The sequence below is a fragment of the Sceloporus occidentalis genome, unplaced genomic scaffold (genome assembly GCF_023333645.1).
Source record: "Sceloporus occidentalis isolate IW3139 unplaced genomic scaffold, rSceOcc1.0.p SCAF_44, whole genome shotgun sequence".
In the NCBI taxonomy this organism is placed as follows: Eukaryota; Metazoa; Chordata; class Lepidosauria; order Squamata; family Phrynosomatidae; genus Sceloporus; species Sceloporus occidentalis.
Window position 1 is genome coordinate 569,923 of NW_028317024.1, and position 20,254 is coordinate 590,176.

Genomic DNA, 20,254 nt, shown 5'->3' on the forward strand with positions numbered 1-20,254 from the left:
TATATATATATTTGTCAGTCATATATATATATATACTATAGTATACTAGTGTAGAGTGTACTGTAGACATTCATCTACTAGTGTCTAATTTAAAATCAGTAATATTAATTAATATAATTAATAATTGAATTCATTATAAAATTATATATATATTTGTCAGTTATAGTTAGTAATAGTATACTAGTGTAGAGTGTACTGTAGACATTCAGAACATCTACTAGTGTCTAATCTAAAATCAGTAATATCAATAATTCTCTAATTCTTTCTTATCTTAATAGTTAATTAAATTAGCTATAAATAAAAGTAATAATATTAATTAATTACTACTAGCGTATAGTTCAGCTAATCTTATTAGTACTGGTGCTGCAGCTCTATAGTTTGTGCTTTGTTTTAGCAACAGTAAGAGACCAAGTCAATTTTTCTTAATTAATCTTTCATTTTATTTCATTTGTTTTGCTCACCTCAGTCCATCAGTGAAGTGAACTTGTTGGGCTAGTGAGTGCAGCCGCATAAGTGCTGTGGTTTTTTTTGATCAGCAAGCAGTGACGTTAACTGTTTTGCAAAGATTTTCTCATTTATTTTACATTTTATTTCAATTTTATTAAAAGTACCCTTAGTGTTTTGCTCACCTCAGTCCATCAGTGAAGTGAACTTGTTGGGCTAGTGAGTGCAGCAAGCAGTGAAGATAACCGTTTTGCTGTGACATTTTATTTTATTTCTAATTCTTTTCAAGAAAAATTGACTGTGACGACCTGTACTAAGCAAAGCTTCAAGCTACTAGCTGTAGTACTAAAATAATTCTAATCTTCTTTAATCTTAATCTATAATATATTATAAATAATAATATTCTAATTCATAATCTATAATATAAGTAATTCTAATTCTAAATTCTAATTCATAATCTATATTCTTCTATCTATAATACATAATATATAAGTAAATTAGTTCTAATCTATTAATATTATATAACTTAATATTAATTAATAAATCATATACTGAATCTGATTTAACCTCACTTTAGCTTAGTGGGTTTGAGAGCGTCTGCCTAGAGGTAGACTTATAGTAAGGAAATATAGCTTTAGGCTAGCATAGTGGTAGGCTAAGCTCTTAGGCCCGTGTAAATTCAAATTAAAAATAAAATACTGCTAGTTATTAAATAGTTAATCTTGAGTTAATAATTTCAATAACTTTAGGATTTTGGCAGATTGCACACAGCACAGTGCAGTAGTGCATAGTTTTACTTTTTAAGCAGTAGCACTGAAGAGAACTTCCTCTAATTTTTTTGTCTTTAATTCGTTTTTCCTTTTTTTTATTTTTTTTTTTTTATTTTTTTTTTTATAGTTTTTTAAACACTACACTACACTACACTACACTACACTACACACACAACACAAAATTTGAAATGGATCCTCCTTTTGGGACTAAGGAGGGACAAGCTCCATCTACCACCACCACCACCACCACCAGCACCACCACCAGCTCTAAGATGCAGCCTTTGCGTCAGTCTAGTCGGCCAAGTAGGCCAAGCTCTCGCTTATCATTTGGGGAAGCATTGCTTGAAGGATCATCAAGTAAAGGAAAGGCACCAAAAGCAGGCAGTAGTAGTGCGGCTAGGCCCACAAGCTCTATGGTTTTTTACGGAAAGCCTAAAGCACCAGAAGCACGTTCAAAGTTAAAGGGTAGCACAAGTAGTACCAGCCCAGTGACTAAAAAGAAGTGCCTTTTGCCCCAAGCAGCATCTTCCCCATCCACCAGCAGCACGCAAGGTACCAAGCAGAGCCAAATTAGCAGCAAGACTCAGAGGGGTCCCAAACCAAAGCGATCTCATTCCTTTGTAGGGAAAACCACCACCACCACCACCCCCGCCTCTACCACCACTAGTGCTGCGCCTACTGTTCCCACTGGTACCGCCACGCCATGTCCTCCTAGTACCTCTAGCAAGCCACCAAGTCCTTACAAAATTTTTGTAAAGACAGTTAGAGAGAGGGCTACACATAGTGGAACTCCACCTAGCGAGGTAGCAGAGGAGCCTGAGACTGAGAGGCCAAGTGCAGAGTCTATTCTTCCTGCTCGCACTACTACTAGTCACGAGTCTCACGACGATATCAGTCTTAGCTCCAGCCTAGCAGGAATTCCATTCGATCTGGCTAATGAAGAGCTAGACTATGAGCCAGAGGAAGTAGAGGAGATGAGTGGTCAGGAATCAGATTCCTCAGGGAGCAGTGTCCAAATGACTAGTGCACAATTTTCCCCTGAGCCTCCACCTTCTCCGCTACGATCATCACCATCACCACCACCAGCAGCAGCAGCAAAACCTAGCAAATCTAAAGCAATTAGCAGTCCCACTATGGCCAGTACTGTTACCACCAGTCCCACCACCACTAGTTCTGCCTCTGTTCATCCACCCCGAGCAGTAAGAGCAGCACCCAAGGCACACTCCAAGGCTATGCGCGCCCCAATTTGGGAGCACTTTGAAAATGTTGAAGAAGGGCGCTATGGAAAGTGCAAACATTGTGGGAAGCTAATAAGCAGAGGGAAAGTGTCTGGCCATTTTACCAGTGCTAGCATGAAGCATCACCTCAGCACTCAACACAACGCTGTGCTATTGGGGAAAGATGCAGAGGTAAAACTTAGTGCAGGCAGCATAGCTGGTGGCCGTGGAAAAACCCCAACAGCTTCTTCTTCTGAGCCAATAGCAGCAGCAGCAGCAGCAGCAGCAACTAGTGCTGGCAGCCAGAGACCAAGGCAGGTTGGAGCACTGCATGCCCAGCCCACCCTGGAAGAATTTGGGGCATTCCACTCCAAGAGAACGATGCCCAAACAGCAGGCCAATAAAGTAACGCGACTTATTGGTCAGTTCATTGCTGTTGGAGGGGCATCCTTCTCCATGATTGAAGGGGAGCCTTTCAAACAATTGATGGCGGCTGTGGCTCCACAATACACAGTTCCGTCACGTTCCACTTTCAGCAGGAACATTGTCCCCTCGCTGTATCGGTCCTGTGTTGCAGCAGTGAAAGAGGAGCTTTCCAAGGCTGCTGGTCAGTGTGTTCATTTCACTACAGATTTGTGGAGTGCACCTAGCGCCCAGCATGCCTTTCTTTCTTTGACAGCACACTGGTGGCAGCCCGGTGTGTCTAAGGAAGTTGCTGCAGCAGGCTACCGATCATTCCTTCTCCATGCAGAAGTGATGGATGAAAAGCACACTTCCCAAAATATTCTGCATGCGATTAGGAAAATGTTTAGCCTTTGGGTGGGAGCAGAGGCGGGCACCAATGTTGAAGTTGGTTTTGTGGTAACTGACGGAGGTGCCAATATGGTGAAAGCGCTGCGAGATGGTCATATTGTTGGTGTGCGCTGTGCAGCCCACATCATCCATCTTGTAGTGAAGGCAGCAATGTCAGAAGGAACTAATGTGGCAGCAGTAGTTCTGTCCCGCTGCAGAAAGATCGCTGGGCACTTTCACCATAGTGTTAAGGCTAGCCAACTTTTGAGGGAAGAGCAAGAGAGGTCAGGTCTTCCCGTACACTGCCTACGTCAGGATGTCAGTACACGGTGGAACTCCACGTTAGACATGCTAGAGAGGATTTTGGAGCAGCAGAGGGCAATCCATAATCTTGCCTCAGAGCACAATATTGGGATTACCTCTCCATTGAATAGGGAGGATTGGACAGTGATCGCCCAGCTAGTGGCAGTCCTTAAACCATTCAGGGATGCCACAGAAAATTTAAGCTCAAACACTGCCAGTCTGGCCCAGGTAATCCCAGTGTTCTCCCATCTAGGCAGCAAGATGGATGTGTTCCTTGGAAACCGTGAGGCTGTTCAAGGTGGCACTCTACATCCTGACGTAGCAGCCATAGTCAGGAAGCTGAAGGATCTGCTAAAAGTACACCTTCGCAAGCGAATGGAAGAGAGTCCCGAAATGATGCTAGCGTGCCTTTGTGATCCAAGAATTAAGGGAAAGCTAGCTTTGAAATTCAATGTTCTCAGTAGCTACCGGGAGCAATTGGTCAACAAGGTGCGTGACTGGCAGCGTAAAATGGGAATGCTGTCCGAGGAGGGTGAGGTGCAGGAGGAGGAAGAGATGATGTGGTCTGCTACCCCTAGCAGCAGCATCAGCAGCAGTGCCACAAGCAGCACAACACAGCTGAGTGGAGCAGCTGCGTTTTGGGAAGAGGCACTTGGCAGTATAGTTGGACCATCTGACAGAGCTAGCAGCAGAAAGGAGAGTAGTGCTGCTGAAATGGTCAAACTTTACCTCTGTGAAGTTCCTTCTGCTCCTAATGTTGATCCTCTTAGCTACTGGGATGAAAAGAAGAGTGTGTGGCCTGCACTCTCATGGGTTGCGCAGCAGCTTCTATCATGTCCGCCAACCACTGTTCAAAGTGAGCGCGTGTTTTCTATGACTGGAAACATACTGAGTCCACAGCGCTCACGCATGGCACCTCATCTGATGGAGCAGATTGCCTTTCTTAAATTCAATCTGCCCAAATTGGGTTACCCAGCTCTTAGCTTGGAAAGTTAAATTTTTTCTCTCTAATGTTTAAGGTAGTTTCTCCCCCTGGTTGCACTTGCTGCGGTGTGGCAATGCCTGCTACCTCCGCTGGTGTAGCCAATTTACGCTAGGGCCTAGTGTCTGAGCTCTGTAAGTCCGCTCCCAAACGCCTAGGACTGACAGTCTTTGGATGCTTTGCCCTGGGGTGAAACAGGTGAGTGGGTCGTCAATTGCCCACTCATTCACCTTTTTCCGTTTCCAACGCTGCTGCTGGTGGTGGTGCCAGTATCTTTTGCCAGTTCGCTTCCTGGCTGAAATCATGCCTCAGATGTCCCTAATGGAAAGGGTAGTTTCTCCCCCCTGGTTGCACTTGCTGCGGTGTGGCAACGCCTGCTACCTCCGCCGGTGTAGCTAGCTTATGCTAGGGCCTTGTGTCTGAGTTCTGTAGGTCTGCTCCCAAACGCCAAGGACTGACAGTGCTTGGATGCTTTGCCCTGGGGTGAAACAGGTGAGCGGGTCGTCAATTGCCCACTCATTCGCCTTTCCCAATTCTGCTGCTGCTGGTGGTGGTGCCAGTGTCTCTCTTCAATGCCAGTTCGCTTCCTGGCTAGTGTCATGCCTCGAATGTCCCTGATGGTAAGGGTAGTTTCTCCCCCCTGGTTGCACTTGCTGCGGTGTGGCAACGCCTGCTACCTCCGCCGGTGTAGCCAGCTTACGCTAGGGCCTTGTGTCTGAGTTCTGTAGGTCTGCTCCCAAACGCCAAGGACTGACAGTGCTTGGATGCTTTGCCCTGGGGTGAAACAGGTGAGTGGGTCGTCAATTGCCCACTCATTCGCCTTTTCCAATGCTGCTGCTGCTGGTGGTGGTGCCAGTGTCTCTTCTCTGCCAGTTCGCTTCCTGGCTAGTGTCATGCCTCAAATGTCCCTTATGGTAAGGGCAGTTTCTCCCCCCTGGTTGCACTTGCTGCGGTGTGGCAACGCCTGCTACCTCCGCCAATGTAGCCAGCTTACGCTAGGGCCTTGTGTCTGAGCTCTGGAAGTCCGCTCCCAAACGCCAAGGACTGACAGTGTTTGGATGCTTTGCTCTGGGGTGAAACAGGTGAGTGGGTCGCCAATTGCCCACTCATTCGCCTTTCCCAATTCTGCTGCTGCTGCTGCTGGTGGTGGTGCCAGTGTCTCTTCGATGCCAGTTCGCTTCCTGGCTAGTGTCATGAATCAAATGTCCCTAATGGTAAGGGCAGTTTCTCCCCCCTGGCTGCCTCTGTCTGCGGTGTGGCAACGCCTGCTACCTCCGCCGGAGTGGCCAGCTTACGCTAGGGCCTTGTGTCTGAGCTCTGGAAGTCTGCTGCCAAACGTCTAAGACTGACAGTGTTTGGGTGCTTTGCCCTGGGGTGAAACAGGTGAGTGGGTCGCCAATTGCCCACTCATTCGCCTTTTCAATGCTGCTGCTGGTGGTGGTGCCAGCATCTCTTCTCTGCCAGTTCGCTTCCTGGCTAGTGTCATGCCTCAAATGTCCCTAATTGTAAGGGCAGTTTCTCCCCCCTGGCTGCCTCTGTCTGCGGTGTGGCAACGCCTGCTACCTCCGCCGGAGTGGCCAGCTTACGCTAGGGCCTTGTGTCTGAGCTCTGGAAGTCTGCTGCCAAACGTCTAAGACTGACAGTGTTTGGGTGCTTTGCCCTGGGGTGAAACAGGTGAGCGGGTCGCCAATTGCCCTCTCATTCGCCTTTCCAATTTTTCAATGCTGCTGGTGGTGGTGGTGGTGGTGGTGGTGCCAGCATCTCTTCTCTGCCAGTTCGCTTCCTGGCTAGAGTCATGCCCAAAATGTCCCTAATTGTAAGGGCAGTTTCTCCCCCCTGGCTGCCTCTGTCTGCGGTGTGGCAACGCCTGCTACCTCCGCCGGAGTGGCCAGCTTACGCTAGGGCCTTGTGTCTGAGCTCTGGAAGTCTGCTGCCAAACGTCTAAGACTGACAGTGTTTGGGTGCTTTGCCCTGGGGTGAAACAGGTGAGTGGGTCGCCAATTGCCCACTCATTCGCCTTTTCAATGCTGCTGCTGGTGGTGGTGCCAGCATCTCTTCTCTGCCAGTTCGCTTCCTGGCTAGAGTCATGCCCAAAATGTCCCTAATGGTAAGGGCAGTTTCTCCCCCCTGGCTGCCTCTGTTTGCGGTGTGGCAACGCCTGCTACCTCCGCCGGAGTGGCCAGCTTACGCTAGGGCCTTGTGTCTGAGCTCTGGAAGTCTGCTGCCAAACGTCTAAGACTGACAGTGTTTGGGTGCTTTGCCCTGGGGTGAAACAGGTGAGCGGGTCGCCAATTGCCCACTCATTTGCCTTTCCCATTTCCTTTTCCATTTCATTATTTTCCTTCTGATACACAACCAACCAAACATAACACACACAATAACACATATAACACATATAACACACAGTGACATCACACATAACACACATACACACACACTTACAATGCACAAAACACAAGGACCTTTTCCTTGTTATTTGCCCTGGCCTTCACTCACTAATAGCATTACATTAACACTATAACTCACACTTCACCCTATAACATTTTTCCATCCACATACCTGCCAACAGACCCAACTTTTTCAGGGACAGTCCTGCTTTTTTCCAGTCCTGTCCCATCTAATTTAGCTAAACTAGGTATGCAAAATGCAAATACACATAGGTAGTTATAGCTCGGTAGGTAACGCTACTATAAACATTTAATAAATATAATCAAGTACTAAATAATAAATCTAACTTTAAAATACATTTAAATAAACCCCTATTTTTTTTTAAAAAAAAACATTAAAATTAAATTATTATTATTTAGACATAATCCATCTTTAACCAAACCAGTGCACTGCTACTAATCTTAAACATAACCGTACATTAACCCTAAGCTATTTTTTAGTTCTTGTCCAACATTTTTCCATCAGCATACCTGCCAACACACCCAAGATTTTGGTGGACAGTCCTGCTATTTTCCAGTCCTGTCCAATAAGTAAGTTGGGTTGTTGCAAAGTATGCCATTGTAAATAGGTAGCAAATGTTAGGCATGTAAAGTGGTCCAAAATCAATTTAAAAATGTAAAATATTCCCTATTCTTTTATTAAACATCTATGGACAGTACACCTCGGTATGTGTGTGCAACTCTATTGGTCGTTTCGGCAGGGGGCTCGCCTGCCATCAACGAATGAAGTGCATTCTGCAGTTCTGCAATTCACTCGTTGATGCCAGACCAGCCCCCTGCCGAAACGACCAATAGAGCTGCACACACGTACCTTCACGGCAGCTGCTGCTGCTGTGATGTGTTATTAACCCCGTATTAACCCCTGCTAGGCAACCAGGAGGAAAACGAAGATTAAACGAGCACGAAGAATGTCCGCGAATATTCGCCCGAAGAGAAGACAGGAACGGGGCGAATATTCGCGGAATACGAAGATTTTTTTTTCCCCGAAGACGAGCACGAAGACGAACACGAAGAGCCCCCTGGTGCCCAAGTCTACTTTGCAGCATTGTTCAGGACCCATCCAAGAAATCTTGCATACAATGCTGTGCCTCCTCAGCTATAATAATGATACGAAAATTACTTAATTTGAGAAATAAAATAAATTATTGTAACCTGAGTTCAAGTATACAACCACATAAACCCTCTCAGCAAATTCCTTATGACTGCTTTTTTGCTATCCTGACAATACCAACTCAAGCTGTTTCTCACAGCATTTTATGTAAAGATCTTGCAGTAGGGCCAAATTTTAATATGATTTGTCTAAACTTCATGAATATCCATCATATGCACAATTACTCATAGACAGCTTCAGCAGAATGCCGATACCAAACTCAATGTCAGACTATAATCATACCTTAATATCCCAGAAAAAATGAAAAGTTAACTAAAACAGGAAAATAACCACTGTCAAGAAAGGTCACTAGAAGACAATTAACAGTTTGTTTCCCACAGGAAATATGTCACTTTAACGAAAACTCAGACTTTCTAGCTGCCGATATTATCAGTAAAACAGATATTTATTGTAACATTTCTACAGTGTTACAATACAGTATCAGGAAGGGAGAGAGAGAGAGAGGATGAGGGACTGAGAGAAAGCGTAAGAAAGTAAGTGCAGGCAGGCAGGGAGTGAGGAAGCGTGAGAGAGGTGATAAGGGAGTTAGAAAGGGAGTGAGTATGTATGCATGTATGTTACAGTAAGTTTGTGTAAGTGTGTGTTAGCATGGGTGTGTATGTGTAAATGTATGTTAGCATTTGTTCAAGTGTGTGTTATGTGTACATATGTTTGTAGCATTTGTGGATGTGCTACTGTGAGAGTGTGTAAAATGTGCACCAGTGTGTATGTTACCAAGGGTGGTGGGAATAGGGACCAATGGGGCTAATTAGCTTTTCCTGCCCCTGGGCCAAACTTTGCCACTCCTTTCCTGCCTGTCAGTGGTGGGAATCATGGAGAAAAGTGGGGGCCTTATGGATTCATCTTCAATGAGGCTGTTTGAGCAGTAGAGCATCTCTTTTAGTTCTACCCAGGAATCAAAATATTTTTATAAATATGAAGATGTTTAAAAAATGTACTGTCTATAGGAAAATACATTTGGCATTTAAAGTAGTTTAACTTTAAACATTATAGTTATTTCAAATGTGGGTTGTTTATATCTCTGGATGAACTGGGATGAATGTATTACAGGGGGAAATTGCCTTGAATCTCTGGGGGGCTTAGTAGTGTGACCCAGCTCTGTGGTAAATAACACTACCTGCAGCCTGAACAGCAGTTTCTTTTCTTTTAGCATGTTGCCTTCTGATGACCCCTGTTAGCTGCTGTAGACACACGCCACATATGGTCTAACCTTCTACAGCCTCATGCTTTGAAGAAAGGGACAGACCATCATAAAAAGACAGAATGAAAGTTTATGTTTCATGATCACAGCTTGTATCTGATTACAGGCTGCCAAAACTGTCTAGGAATGGCCTCACACAGATTTTGTTGAAACCATTAACAGTACACCATCTAATACCGTATTTGCTCGATTATAAGATGAGGTTTTTTTCAGAGCAAATGCTCTGAAAAATACCCCTCGTCTTATAATCGAGGTCGTCTTCTAATCAGACGTTAAAAAAAATGTCCGCTGGGGCCAGGAAGCTTACCGGTGCTTTGGTCGCGAGCAGCTAGCGTCTACTAGCAGCAGGAGAACAGGAAGCTAGCAGAGTGTCACATAACTCTGCCTCCCCCCTCCTTCCTATGGGGGCGGGGCCAGAGAAGTTGCTCGCACAGCCGGGCCCCTGCAGAAGTCTTCGAGTGAGAGATCTGCAGTTCAGGTAAGGGGGTGGGGGAGGGTTTTTGAGCAAGTATGTGTGATTAATGGAATGAATGAGTATTTAAATGTTTGTGAATGAGTGTGTGTGTGTGTGTGTGTGTGATAGCTTGGATGTGTAGGGGGGGTGGTGGTGGTAGCATGGCATAGGGAGGCTGTACTCACACTCCTATCATCCCCAGGTTCCAGCATGTACTGGCTGCCTTGGCTTGATAGGAATGTGATTGCTGTTAGCAGTTTTATATATATATATATGTATATATATATATATATATATACCTACAGAAATGCCTTTTAACCCCCTATATGCCACTCTGCTCCATGATATGCCTTTTAACTCCCTATATGCCACTCTGGCATATAGGGGGTTAAAAGGCATATCATGGGGCAGAGTGGCATATAAGAGGGTATAAGACATTTCTGGAGGCAGAGTGGCATATAGAGGGTTAAAAGGCACATCATGGGGCAGAGTGGCAAATAGGGGGTATAAGGCATTTCTGGGGACAGAGTGGCAACCCTGGGGGCAGATGTGCATAACTGGGGGGGCAGGTTGGCAAATAAAAGGAAATAAAAAAATATATATTTTTCTCAATCATAGCTTTTATTAAATAGGAAAAAATTGTTTACATGAATTAATATTTACTAGTAAAACTTTTTTCCTATAGGGTATTATATTCAAGCTTTTTGTTTTTTTCCTAAATTAATATTTAGATTTTGGGGGGTCGTCTTATAATCGAGCAAATACGGTATATCCCATTAAAATCATCTCCCACTTAATGTATCAGGCTTTCCCCTAAAACCTTACATGGAGCAGGGTATCTCCTGTAACAAAATCCAGGTACCTATATTAATAAATGCTTGCTTGGTTACATAAGCATCGCAATATTACAATGGGTCAAAGCTGACCATTATTTCTTTGATAATTTCACATGTTTGTAATATTCTATAGTGTTCAAATATTATGTGTTATTCTTTAATTTTGTCTTGATGCCTGATTTAAAGTTATGTTTTCACCTACATTATTTATATAATTATTTTTACCCCTATATTTGCAGTATTTTCATAAATGTAATCATTTTTGGTAAATAACAAATATATCAAAATAAAAAAATAGCAAAGGAAACAAAAGTGTTTTTTTTTATAATAGACTGATAACATTAGACCTTTTTATATATAAAAAACAAGGAAGTAAAAGGTCTACACCAAATCCACTTATTCAAGCGTATTTCTGCTTACACCGGTACACTGTGTACACTCACAGACTGGGGTTGCTGAATGCAGAAGGGACTAAAAATTGCTCTGTAGCATCACTCTCTAGACTTCTAAACTGCCTTCGGAAGCATCAGCACAAGCACTGTTTTTTGGGAGCCTCATGAAATGGTTTTCCATGGCTGAGCAGCTGCACACAAGCCGAAGATCACTATGTGCGATGTCAAGCGTCAGCTGGAGTGTAAAGCACACCACCTCTGGACTCTGGAGCAGTGGAAACATGTTCTCTGGAGCGATGAATCACGCTTCACTATCTGGAGGTCTGAGGAGAACAATAACTACTTCAATGCATGATACCTATTATAAAGTCTGATGGAGGATGGATAATGGTCTGGGGCTGTTTGTCAGGGTTTGGGCTAGGCCCCTTAGTTCCAGTGAGGGGTAATGTTATATTACTTTGTACAGCTACACCATACAAAGATATTTTAGACAATTATATGTTTCCAGATCTGTGGCACTCGTTTGAAGGAAGGGACTTTCCTGTTTCAGCATGACTGTGCCCCGGTGCACAAAGGAAGATGCTTTAAGTCACGGTTTAACAAGTTTGATGTTGAGGAACTTGACTGGCCCGCACAGAGCGATAACCTTAACCGCATTGAACACAACTGGAACACATACTGCGGGCCAGGCCTCCTGATCTCACACATTCTCCTTTCATTAAATGGGTACAAATTCCCACAAAAACAGTTCAAAATCTTGTGGAAAACCATCCCAAGAGCGGTTATAGCTGCAAAGGGGGGGGGGGGGGCAACTCCATATTAATGGCCATGCTTTTGGATTAGGATCAGGGCCGGCCCGACAATGGAGTCGAGTGGGGCAACCGCTCCAGGTGGCACTTTTGAAGGGGCGCCCCAAGCCCTTTTTTTTTTAAGCCGAGAAGAGAGAGAGAGGGCGCCGAGTGGTTTTATCTTACCAAGTTGTCAGTACCCGCTCGGCTCCCCTCTCTCTCTTTTCTGCGAGCCCTCTACCTCGGTCTCGGTGCCGGCTTGTAATGTTGAGCGCCGGAAGATGACGTCATTTCCGGCGCTCAGCATTACAAGCCGGCACCGAGACCGAGCAGGGAGACTCACCGCAGGACCGCTGAAAGGTAAGTACGGTGGGGGGGGGGGAGAGGAAGGGTAGATAATGGGGGGGGCGTCAGGGAGAGGAAGGGTAGATAATGATGGGGGGGGGCGGCATTTTAAACTTCGAAATTTGTAAAATACTCTGTGCTTTTTTCATGTGATTAAACTGTCGGGGCAAATAAAAAAATGACTCATCCTCTAAGGTTTACATACTAGAGAGTGCAAACAATATTTTATGTAAATAGAACACAAATAACACAAAATGTATTTTGCCTATGAAGCATGACACCAGAGGGGCAACCCAGAATAGATTGAATTGAGCCACCAGCCAAGGGCTAAAATAGTTTCATCTTATTAATTATAGACTATGAAAACTAAATGTGTCATGTCCTTGACATGGAAATGAAGGCTACTCTTAAAATAATGTGTGTTTGTTTGTTCTTTAAGTACCCTCTTGTTAACACATGTTAAAATACTTCCCTCATTGTTATGTGATTACCAAGAACACAATAGGCGTCTAATGCTGCAGAAGCAGATCAGTCCTGAGCTGACATCATAGGATTTTTGGTGTGGCCTTTAAACTTGATTTTAAATAGCAAAATTAAAATCAGAAGAGGAAAGCAAATTTACTTTATAATCAGGAGAGGACTGGCAAGGGGCTTTTGCTGCCCTAATTTTAAAATATTAAGCTAACAGCTAATGTGTTCATCACATGGGATTATTATCTTGTATAATATAACCATCTTTTGAGATTGTCTGTATGCACCTACTGGCCTTTAGGGACAATGTATCAATGGTCCATTGGCATACCTTGGAACTTCCAGGCTCTGGCTACCTGAAGACCTCCTTGGCTTTGCAAGGGGCGAGGTTGACCATGTGTGAGAGGGGGAATACACATACATAGGCAGGGATAACACTTTAAATCTGTATGGGGGTGAGAGTAGGCGTGCCTAAATCCCACTCCCACAACCCAGAGATTGAATGCCATCAGCCACAGGACTGGAGAAGCAGCGCTTCACCTGGAGTCACCAGGCAAAACCCGGATAGTTGCCAGGTACGTCCATCAGGTCATGCTTGCCTCCTTGCAACGGAAGGGACTGGTTTTCACACTTTTTGCACAGTCCAAAAGTGTGACCACAACTAGATGTTTAATTATATGCTTACAATAATTTGTATAAGCACTTGCATGCTACTAATATTGGTGGCAGTTACACCAATGGCATCCTACTTATGACGTTGGCACACATACACTATATGGATAAAAGTATTTCGATACCTGACCATTACACCAACAAGGACTTTGATGACATCGCATTCTAAATACATAGATATTAATATGTAGTTGGTCCCCCCTGGATAAGTTTGGTGTTCAACTTGACTGGCCTGCACAGAGCCTTGACCTCAATCCCATTGAACACCTTTTGGATGAACTGAAACAGAGATTTCAAGCCAGGCCTTTCGTTCAGCATCCATGCCTGACCTCACAAATGCTCTACTGGATGAATGGGAAAATATTCTCAAAGAAACACTCCAAAATCTTGTGGAAAGCCTTCCCAGAAGAGTGGAAGCTGTTATAGCTGTAAAGAGGGGGCCAAATACATATTAATGTCTATGCATTTAGAAAGTGATGCCATCAAAGTCCCTGTTGGGGTAATGATCAGGTGTCCCAATACTTTTGTCCATAAAGTGTATTATCAGATTCACTTTTAAAAACGTACATTTCTGTTGCTTTACTATAATGCCCATTCCTCACAGAGTCCTTCAGTCATTAACATCACTATTATTTACTATTTATAAAATGTCAATATATTCCGCACCACTGTACAATTTAATGACAAACGGACATACAATGAAGCATTACATGCAAAAAGAGGTAAGGGCAGAGCTGACTCCATTAAAGCTTTTTTTTATGACAGTCTGTAATTATTACTACTTTTGGTGCAGTGAAGCTTTGACTCATGCGCTGATTCAGAGTTAAATTATAATTTGTAATACTATTATTATTACTTTATTAACTTAAAGGGAAAAATAGAGTCCTCAAGCCTCAAGACTACAGTTTTTACTGAGATGATAGAGCTGCAGACCCAAAACAAATGCAAATCTTCTGTACCATTTCCATCTCTGCTGCAGAGAGATTTATTAAACAGGAATTTAGGGAAAAAGGGGTTTGTAAACAGCATTAATGGCCACATTGTAAAGATTACTACATTCTTTGAACCTGCAGTAACAAATCAGTAGAGCAGTAACACTCCGCAAAAGTACAACATCCATTAAAAGAAAAAAACATTTAGACAAAGTAAGTTTTGCTTGTCGTTAAAGCCTGAGCAGCTGCATTACAGACAAGCTGTACATGGTCATATGTTATTACTGGAAGGCCCGCCATCCACTCCCAGACTATGTGATCCAATAACAAAACTTCCATGGGGCTTCCTAAAACTGCTAAAAATCCTCCTGCTATTTTCCTAGTTCCTAGAAATGTATACACATGTAAACATCCGTCATGTAGGAAACATGACCGTCTACCCCTTGCATTACACAATAGGTTTTATTTTACCATTCGAAGGGGAAGACAGGTGGATCAACGATGGTAATTTTCATTTTAAAGCAGGAATGGGCAATTTCCACACTCCCTGCTGTTTAGCACAAGGACAAGAATTCCAAAACTGGACCTTTGAACTCTTAGTATTAGATTACTTATTTGGGACCACCTTCCCTGTTTAAACTTTAAAGCCTAAGCGACATCTTTCATGCATTTTCTTTTTAGATGTAACATATCCCCATAAATCATACGGTTTGCAGCTACACACAATTAAACCAACTTTTGGTTTCTTTGTTTAATTTATCATGAAGAATGTTATAATTTACCCATTTGGTTTTTAGTAAATCCCTTCTGTTCTGCATGCCTAGTGTGTCTGCTTCCTTCTTGATAACAAGTAACAAGGCCTCCGTTTACAAAGAGTATTCAGAACAGAGGTCAACCGTCTGGTGGCTGCTGAGATATGAAATGACTTATATTTACTAAGATGTGAAATACTTTGTAGTTAAAACAGCATTCCTGTTATTTGCAATGTAGTCATCAACAAGAAGCAATCCTGGATTTTTCAGTTCCCAGCTTTTAAATCTACTCTCTCTCCTTCGGCAGTTTCTGGCCAGATCCAGGGAGCAGAAGTAATTTGTAAAGAAAAGTAGTAGCCAATGAATTATCATTTGTCATGGTCTATTTAATGAAGGAAGAATGGGTTATATTTATATTAAAGGGACAATAAAATGATGAAATCTAGTGAAATCTAGTGATCACATTTAACTTAAAATGGGTTTCTAGAAAGGCATGAATGTCAGTTTTCTTAAAATGTTCAACTAGTGAATATTTGTTTTCTTTCCAAACAGTGTCTTCATCACAGCTATGGTAATTTATTCGACTACATCACTGACTTGAAATTACAACTCTTTTTATAAAACCAGGAAAAGAAGCCATCGCCTTCCTAAAATCTGCTTATAAACATCCTATGTGATTTCCAATATATTCAATTCTGACATATATTCTTGGAAACTGCAAATTGTTCTTTCACATAAGGGAAACTCACATTTTAAGGAAACAATAGCTTGTCAGCTGCACATTTTCATCACTTTGCCAAAGAACACAATGTTTTGGGTATATATAGGATATGTAGGAAGATCTAACCTAAGACGGCTGAGCTCTGTCAAGCAAGAATGAAGGACATATGGTGTCTATAAGCTTTGTTCCACAGTAACACATACCGTTTCTCCACATTAGAAGGTGTCACGTTTAGATGCATCTTAGATTTCTAGCACGTGAATAAAATATGGGCAATGTTTTAAAACAAAGGATAAGAAACCTTGTATGAACCATATTTGGCCATCCATATGTTGTTTTGAAAATTCCTTTTAAAACTGACCTTATGTCAAAACCTATTTAATGAAATCGTCTTGCTTAATACAGCTCTCTCGCAGCAAACAGAGCAGACCTTCGTGGAAACAGAGGCATCTAATGCCATTATGGCCAATTAAGCTTTATCATTATGGTGGTTAATTATTCGCAGTCTGGTACACTCATTACAAACACCTTACTTGCAACTCTCTTCTGTGCCTACTTCCTTTTAATTACTTGTAATATAAATCATGTATACCAGTTCATGTCTGTGCATTACAAATTGCTGAACATTCCACAGAAGATGTAATAGTAAATACAATATCTATATCTATATATATATATAAGAAAGTAATAGATTATATATATATATATATATATATATACTTTTAGAGCATCAGCAGATTCTGTAGAACTATTACAACAGCAGTAGAGTGAAAATTGACAATAACATTAAAACTGGCAATACACAAAACAGATCATATGACCTACAGAAGGAGAAGAGGGTTCTGCTCTTTCTAGTTTGCAATCTATACATAAGTAACTGCGTCACAGTATGTGATACTATAGGTATGGCTAGTTGTTTTGATATACTGTGCCAGTCAGACTGGGCATGATAATATCAGTCTCTGTCTTTTCGGTAACATGCTGTATCACAATCACAGTCTGCAAATCTATCTCAGAACATCCCCTTCAATCCAAACCAATAAAAATGTAATAAAGCTTATTGCAAACACAAATGAATGGGTTAAATTAAACAAACGGGTCCGTGCAATATGGAGCATTCAGTACATTATGTTGCTCATACTAGACAAATAATGAATTGTTTACCTTAATAGTAAATCTTGGCATTGTAAATACGCTGATGTAAATATATACACAAGAATGACATACTGGTTTTATTGTAATCACATCAATATACTAGAAGGTTAAAACTATGGATGACGGTCTGGCCTAATATAGCAGTATCAATAAATACGTTTTTTTTGGTACTTTCAGTGTTAGTATAAATTGTCATACTGCGTGGACAGATTCGCACAACCAACATCCATACTGGTGCAGTTACTAAAGAAACATCTTTAGTTGCATCTTTTCCCCGGCTCCATGGCCTCTACTAGTGATCTATTTTTACAGTCTGGTGCACTGGTATTTTGGCTGCTTTCCAGCGAAATTTTTAAGTGACTCTCTACAGTTATCCATTAGATTTCCCAGGTGCCTGTAACTTGCTTTTTAGCCACTTTACAAATGGGTAAGAAAACCAATAAGACATCCAGCTGTTAAGTTCAAACAAACACATGGTGCATGCGGTCCCATGAGATCTCAAAGTCTTTTGCTCGTGAATATTAACGTATTAACTAGCCTGTTAATGACAAAATGTGTATGTAACCCCGGGCTGATGTATTTCAGGCATTCCATGGTAAGGGCCTGGATTGGTTTCTGTGTGCTACAGTAGAGTTTGTTTTAGTTTTGTTTTTGATCAAGAAGAGCGCAGTCCACCCAATGCACGATTATCCAAGTAGAATATGGATTCTCACTCATTCATTCAATGTGCATGAATAATACGCTTTTAAATTACATGGCGTCACAGAGATTAAAGCAATATTTTCTTAGTCTGCATTTTGTTATAATTCCCGTTTTTCCTTCAAGATTCCTTCAAGGAACTGTTACTTTCAATTAGATGTATGTGTACTATACAATATACCATAGTTGCCGAATGTCAGGTTTTCGTGGGATAGTCCCAGGATTTGGGAGCTTGTCCCGGTCCCTGCAGTGTCCCGGGACATGTCAGGTATTGGCAGGGCCGCACTAAGGTGTTTATGAGGGGTGCGCTGCATCCAGGCATGGATGAGATGGGGAGAAGATAAAGAGTAGGGATAGAGACAGTGAGAAAGGGAGGGGATAATGAGAAAAAAGAGTAATGAGAAAAAAGAGAGATGAGGAGAATGGGGGAGATAAAGAAAAACGGGAGGGATAATGAGAAAGTGGAGAGTGTTTTTGTATTTTGAAAAATGTGCATATGTTAGGGCCAGTAAGCATGTGGCTGCAAGGGCAAGTATTAGCCAAGTGTATGGTAGTGTTGGTGGGAATTTGGTAGATTATGCAAATTAGGTGGGTGGGGCATTTTCAAGTGAGTAATCGATAGCTATGCTGCAAAGTGTCCCTGGAAATCTTTGTTCAAATGTTGGTAACCATCATTTTCTGTTACTGTGATGGCTGCAGGAGGCAGACTGGCTTCCCTTTTAATGAAAATCCCAAAAGCCTGCAGTGCATTCATTTAAAAGCGGAAAAAAATGAAAGAAATTATTTTCCACTGCTGAGCAAAATGCTAAACAAAACTCTTTTATCAAAATATACAGAAATTTCACAATGTACTTTACTCCTCTACCAGTAACTCATTAAGCGCCAAATAATGTATTAATGAATGAACTAATTACCTGTTCTCTCCTTGCTTGGCATTGGCAGGAGGCGGCTGCAGGATTGTCTGATTCCCATCCATCTCCACAATACACTTGGTATTCAGATCAATTTCTAAAGCAAACAGGCATTAGGCATATTGTTACATTCCCAAGTCCTCAATGCATTCACAATGCCACCTCATTCCCATGGGGCAAGTTCCATACCAGATTTATTATGCCACCCACCTGGGGCAAGTACACAGGGCAAGTCTTAATACCAGGTAGCTGCCTGAAAATGCCCCAAGGGATGCAATGGAAGCCCCCACAATGTGTGTAAGATATGCAGAATACATTTGCTTATATTCTATAGATGTATAATTGGATATTACTTATAATTCATAACTACATCTATATCAGGTTTGTGTTGGGCGACAAAGGGGCCCAAATGCTATTTTTCTGCCATGATAAGATTCTTCCTTGGCACTTCTTTTGCTCCACTGCTGTCACCCATGGCATACAGTTTGATGAAGTACATGCTAAATGCATGGCAATGCAATGGTTAAAAGCATAGCTGCCAATAGCTAAACACATGGCACTTTCAAGAATGTGGCAGTCAAAGGGTTACCAGAGCCATCCTTTTGGGAGGCGAGGAGGGAGATGCATTTCAAGTTAACCATTTCCACGACTGTCAACCCGCTTGGAGGGAAAACCTGACGCAGCATTCCTTTTCCTAAGATTGTCCCGGCTAATCCAGGGTTAAGGTGACATTTAAATGGCATTATGATGAGGCTGTGTGAGCCATCAAGCCTTGGCAGCAGACAATGCAAACTATTGGAACTCTGCACCAACAGGCAGTGACACGAGATTACCATGCCAACAGTGCCATGGGGGCAAAGGGTAATATCTGTAACCCTTCAGCTGCCGCTGGGGCATCCTACACGGAGACATGTGCCTCTGGGCGAGTTAATGCCCCCACGAGGATAATACTGAAGTTTCTTTCTTCTTCCCACAAGTGATTAAAGCGCTGGCATCTTACCTCTCCGGTTCACGGGCCGGACCCTCACGGCCACTTTTACCTTGCTGTCCGACATTTTTTTTTTACATCCGATGAGCTTCCCAGGAGGACAATCCGACTGTATTCCCAGCCCCCCACCGACCACCACCGCCGCCCCGGGGCCAGAGTATCCGTTTCAGATCAAGTGTTTATTTAAATCCCCAAAGTGGAGTTTCAGATGCCTCTTGTTGGGTTCCTGGAGCAAAAGAAGGAACACCCCGGGGGTAAGAATGCCCATCCCGATCTAGAAGAGGAACCAGTGCCCGCTGCTGGACATCAGCTTCCCTCTGCTGGGTCTCCTTATGTGCAGAGGACAAACCCCAGCCCTGCGTCTGTCGCCATTATCGGCGCTGTACAGGCAGGAGCTGATCCTATTGCTAGGGCTGCCAGGCCAGCAGCCCCTCCTCCTCCTCCTTCTTCTTCGCTTTCTCATGCAGGGTGGTTCAGACCCTAGCTAGATTACCCATGCCACCTACAGGACACAATGTGCAGCGAGAGGGCTTTGTACCGTGCCAACAATACGCATTCCAGCGCGATTCTACCATAGGGGCAACTTTCTATTGTGAAAGGCAAATAAATTGTTACTTTTCTGGTCACAGCATGTCAAGAGGCATCCTTGATACTTTGTAACATGGAGAAAGCTATTAACCATAAATATATGCATTGAAGCTTAATATTTCATGGCAGATGAGAACCAGCCCTAGTCTGTCCATTTTCCTGATGTAAAGACTCAGACTTTATGCCGATCCCATATTACATCCAAGCCTCTGACCCCCTAGTT

At 42.8% G+C, this 20,254-nt stretch overlaps 1 protein-coding gene across 1 annotated transcript in view; it reads right to left on the reverse strand.

Annotated features, from left to right (window-relative positions):
* The window catches only part of LOC149289560 (kinesin-like protein KIF13A), a 92,331-nt gene extending 72,821 nt beyond the window's left edge, over window positions 1–19,510 (reverse strand). Inside the window, exons 1-2 of the mRNA XM_089490389.1 lie at window positions 19,456–19,510; window positions 18,459–18,552 (exon numbers count right to left, since the gene is read on the reverse strand). Of these exons, the coding sequence (XP_089346515.1) occupies window positions 18,459–18,552; window positions 19,456–19,510 (149 nt within the window). The remainder of the gene's footprint in view (window positions 1–18,458; window positions 18,553–19,455) is intronic.
* Between the last annotated feature and the right edge of the window lie 744 nt (window positions 19,511–20,254).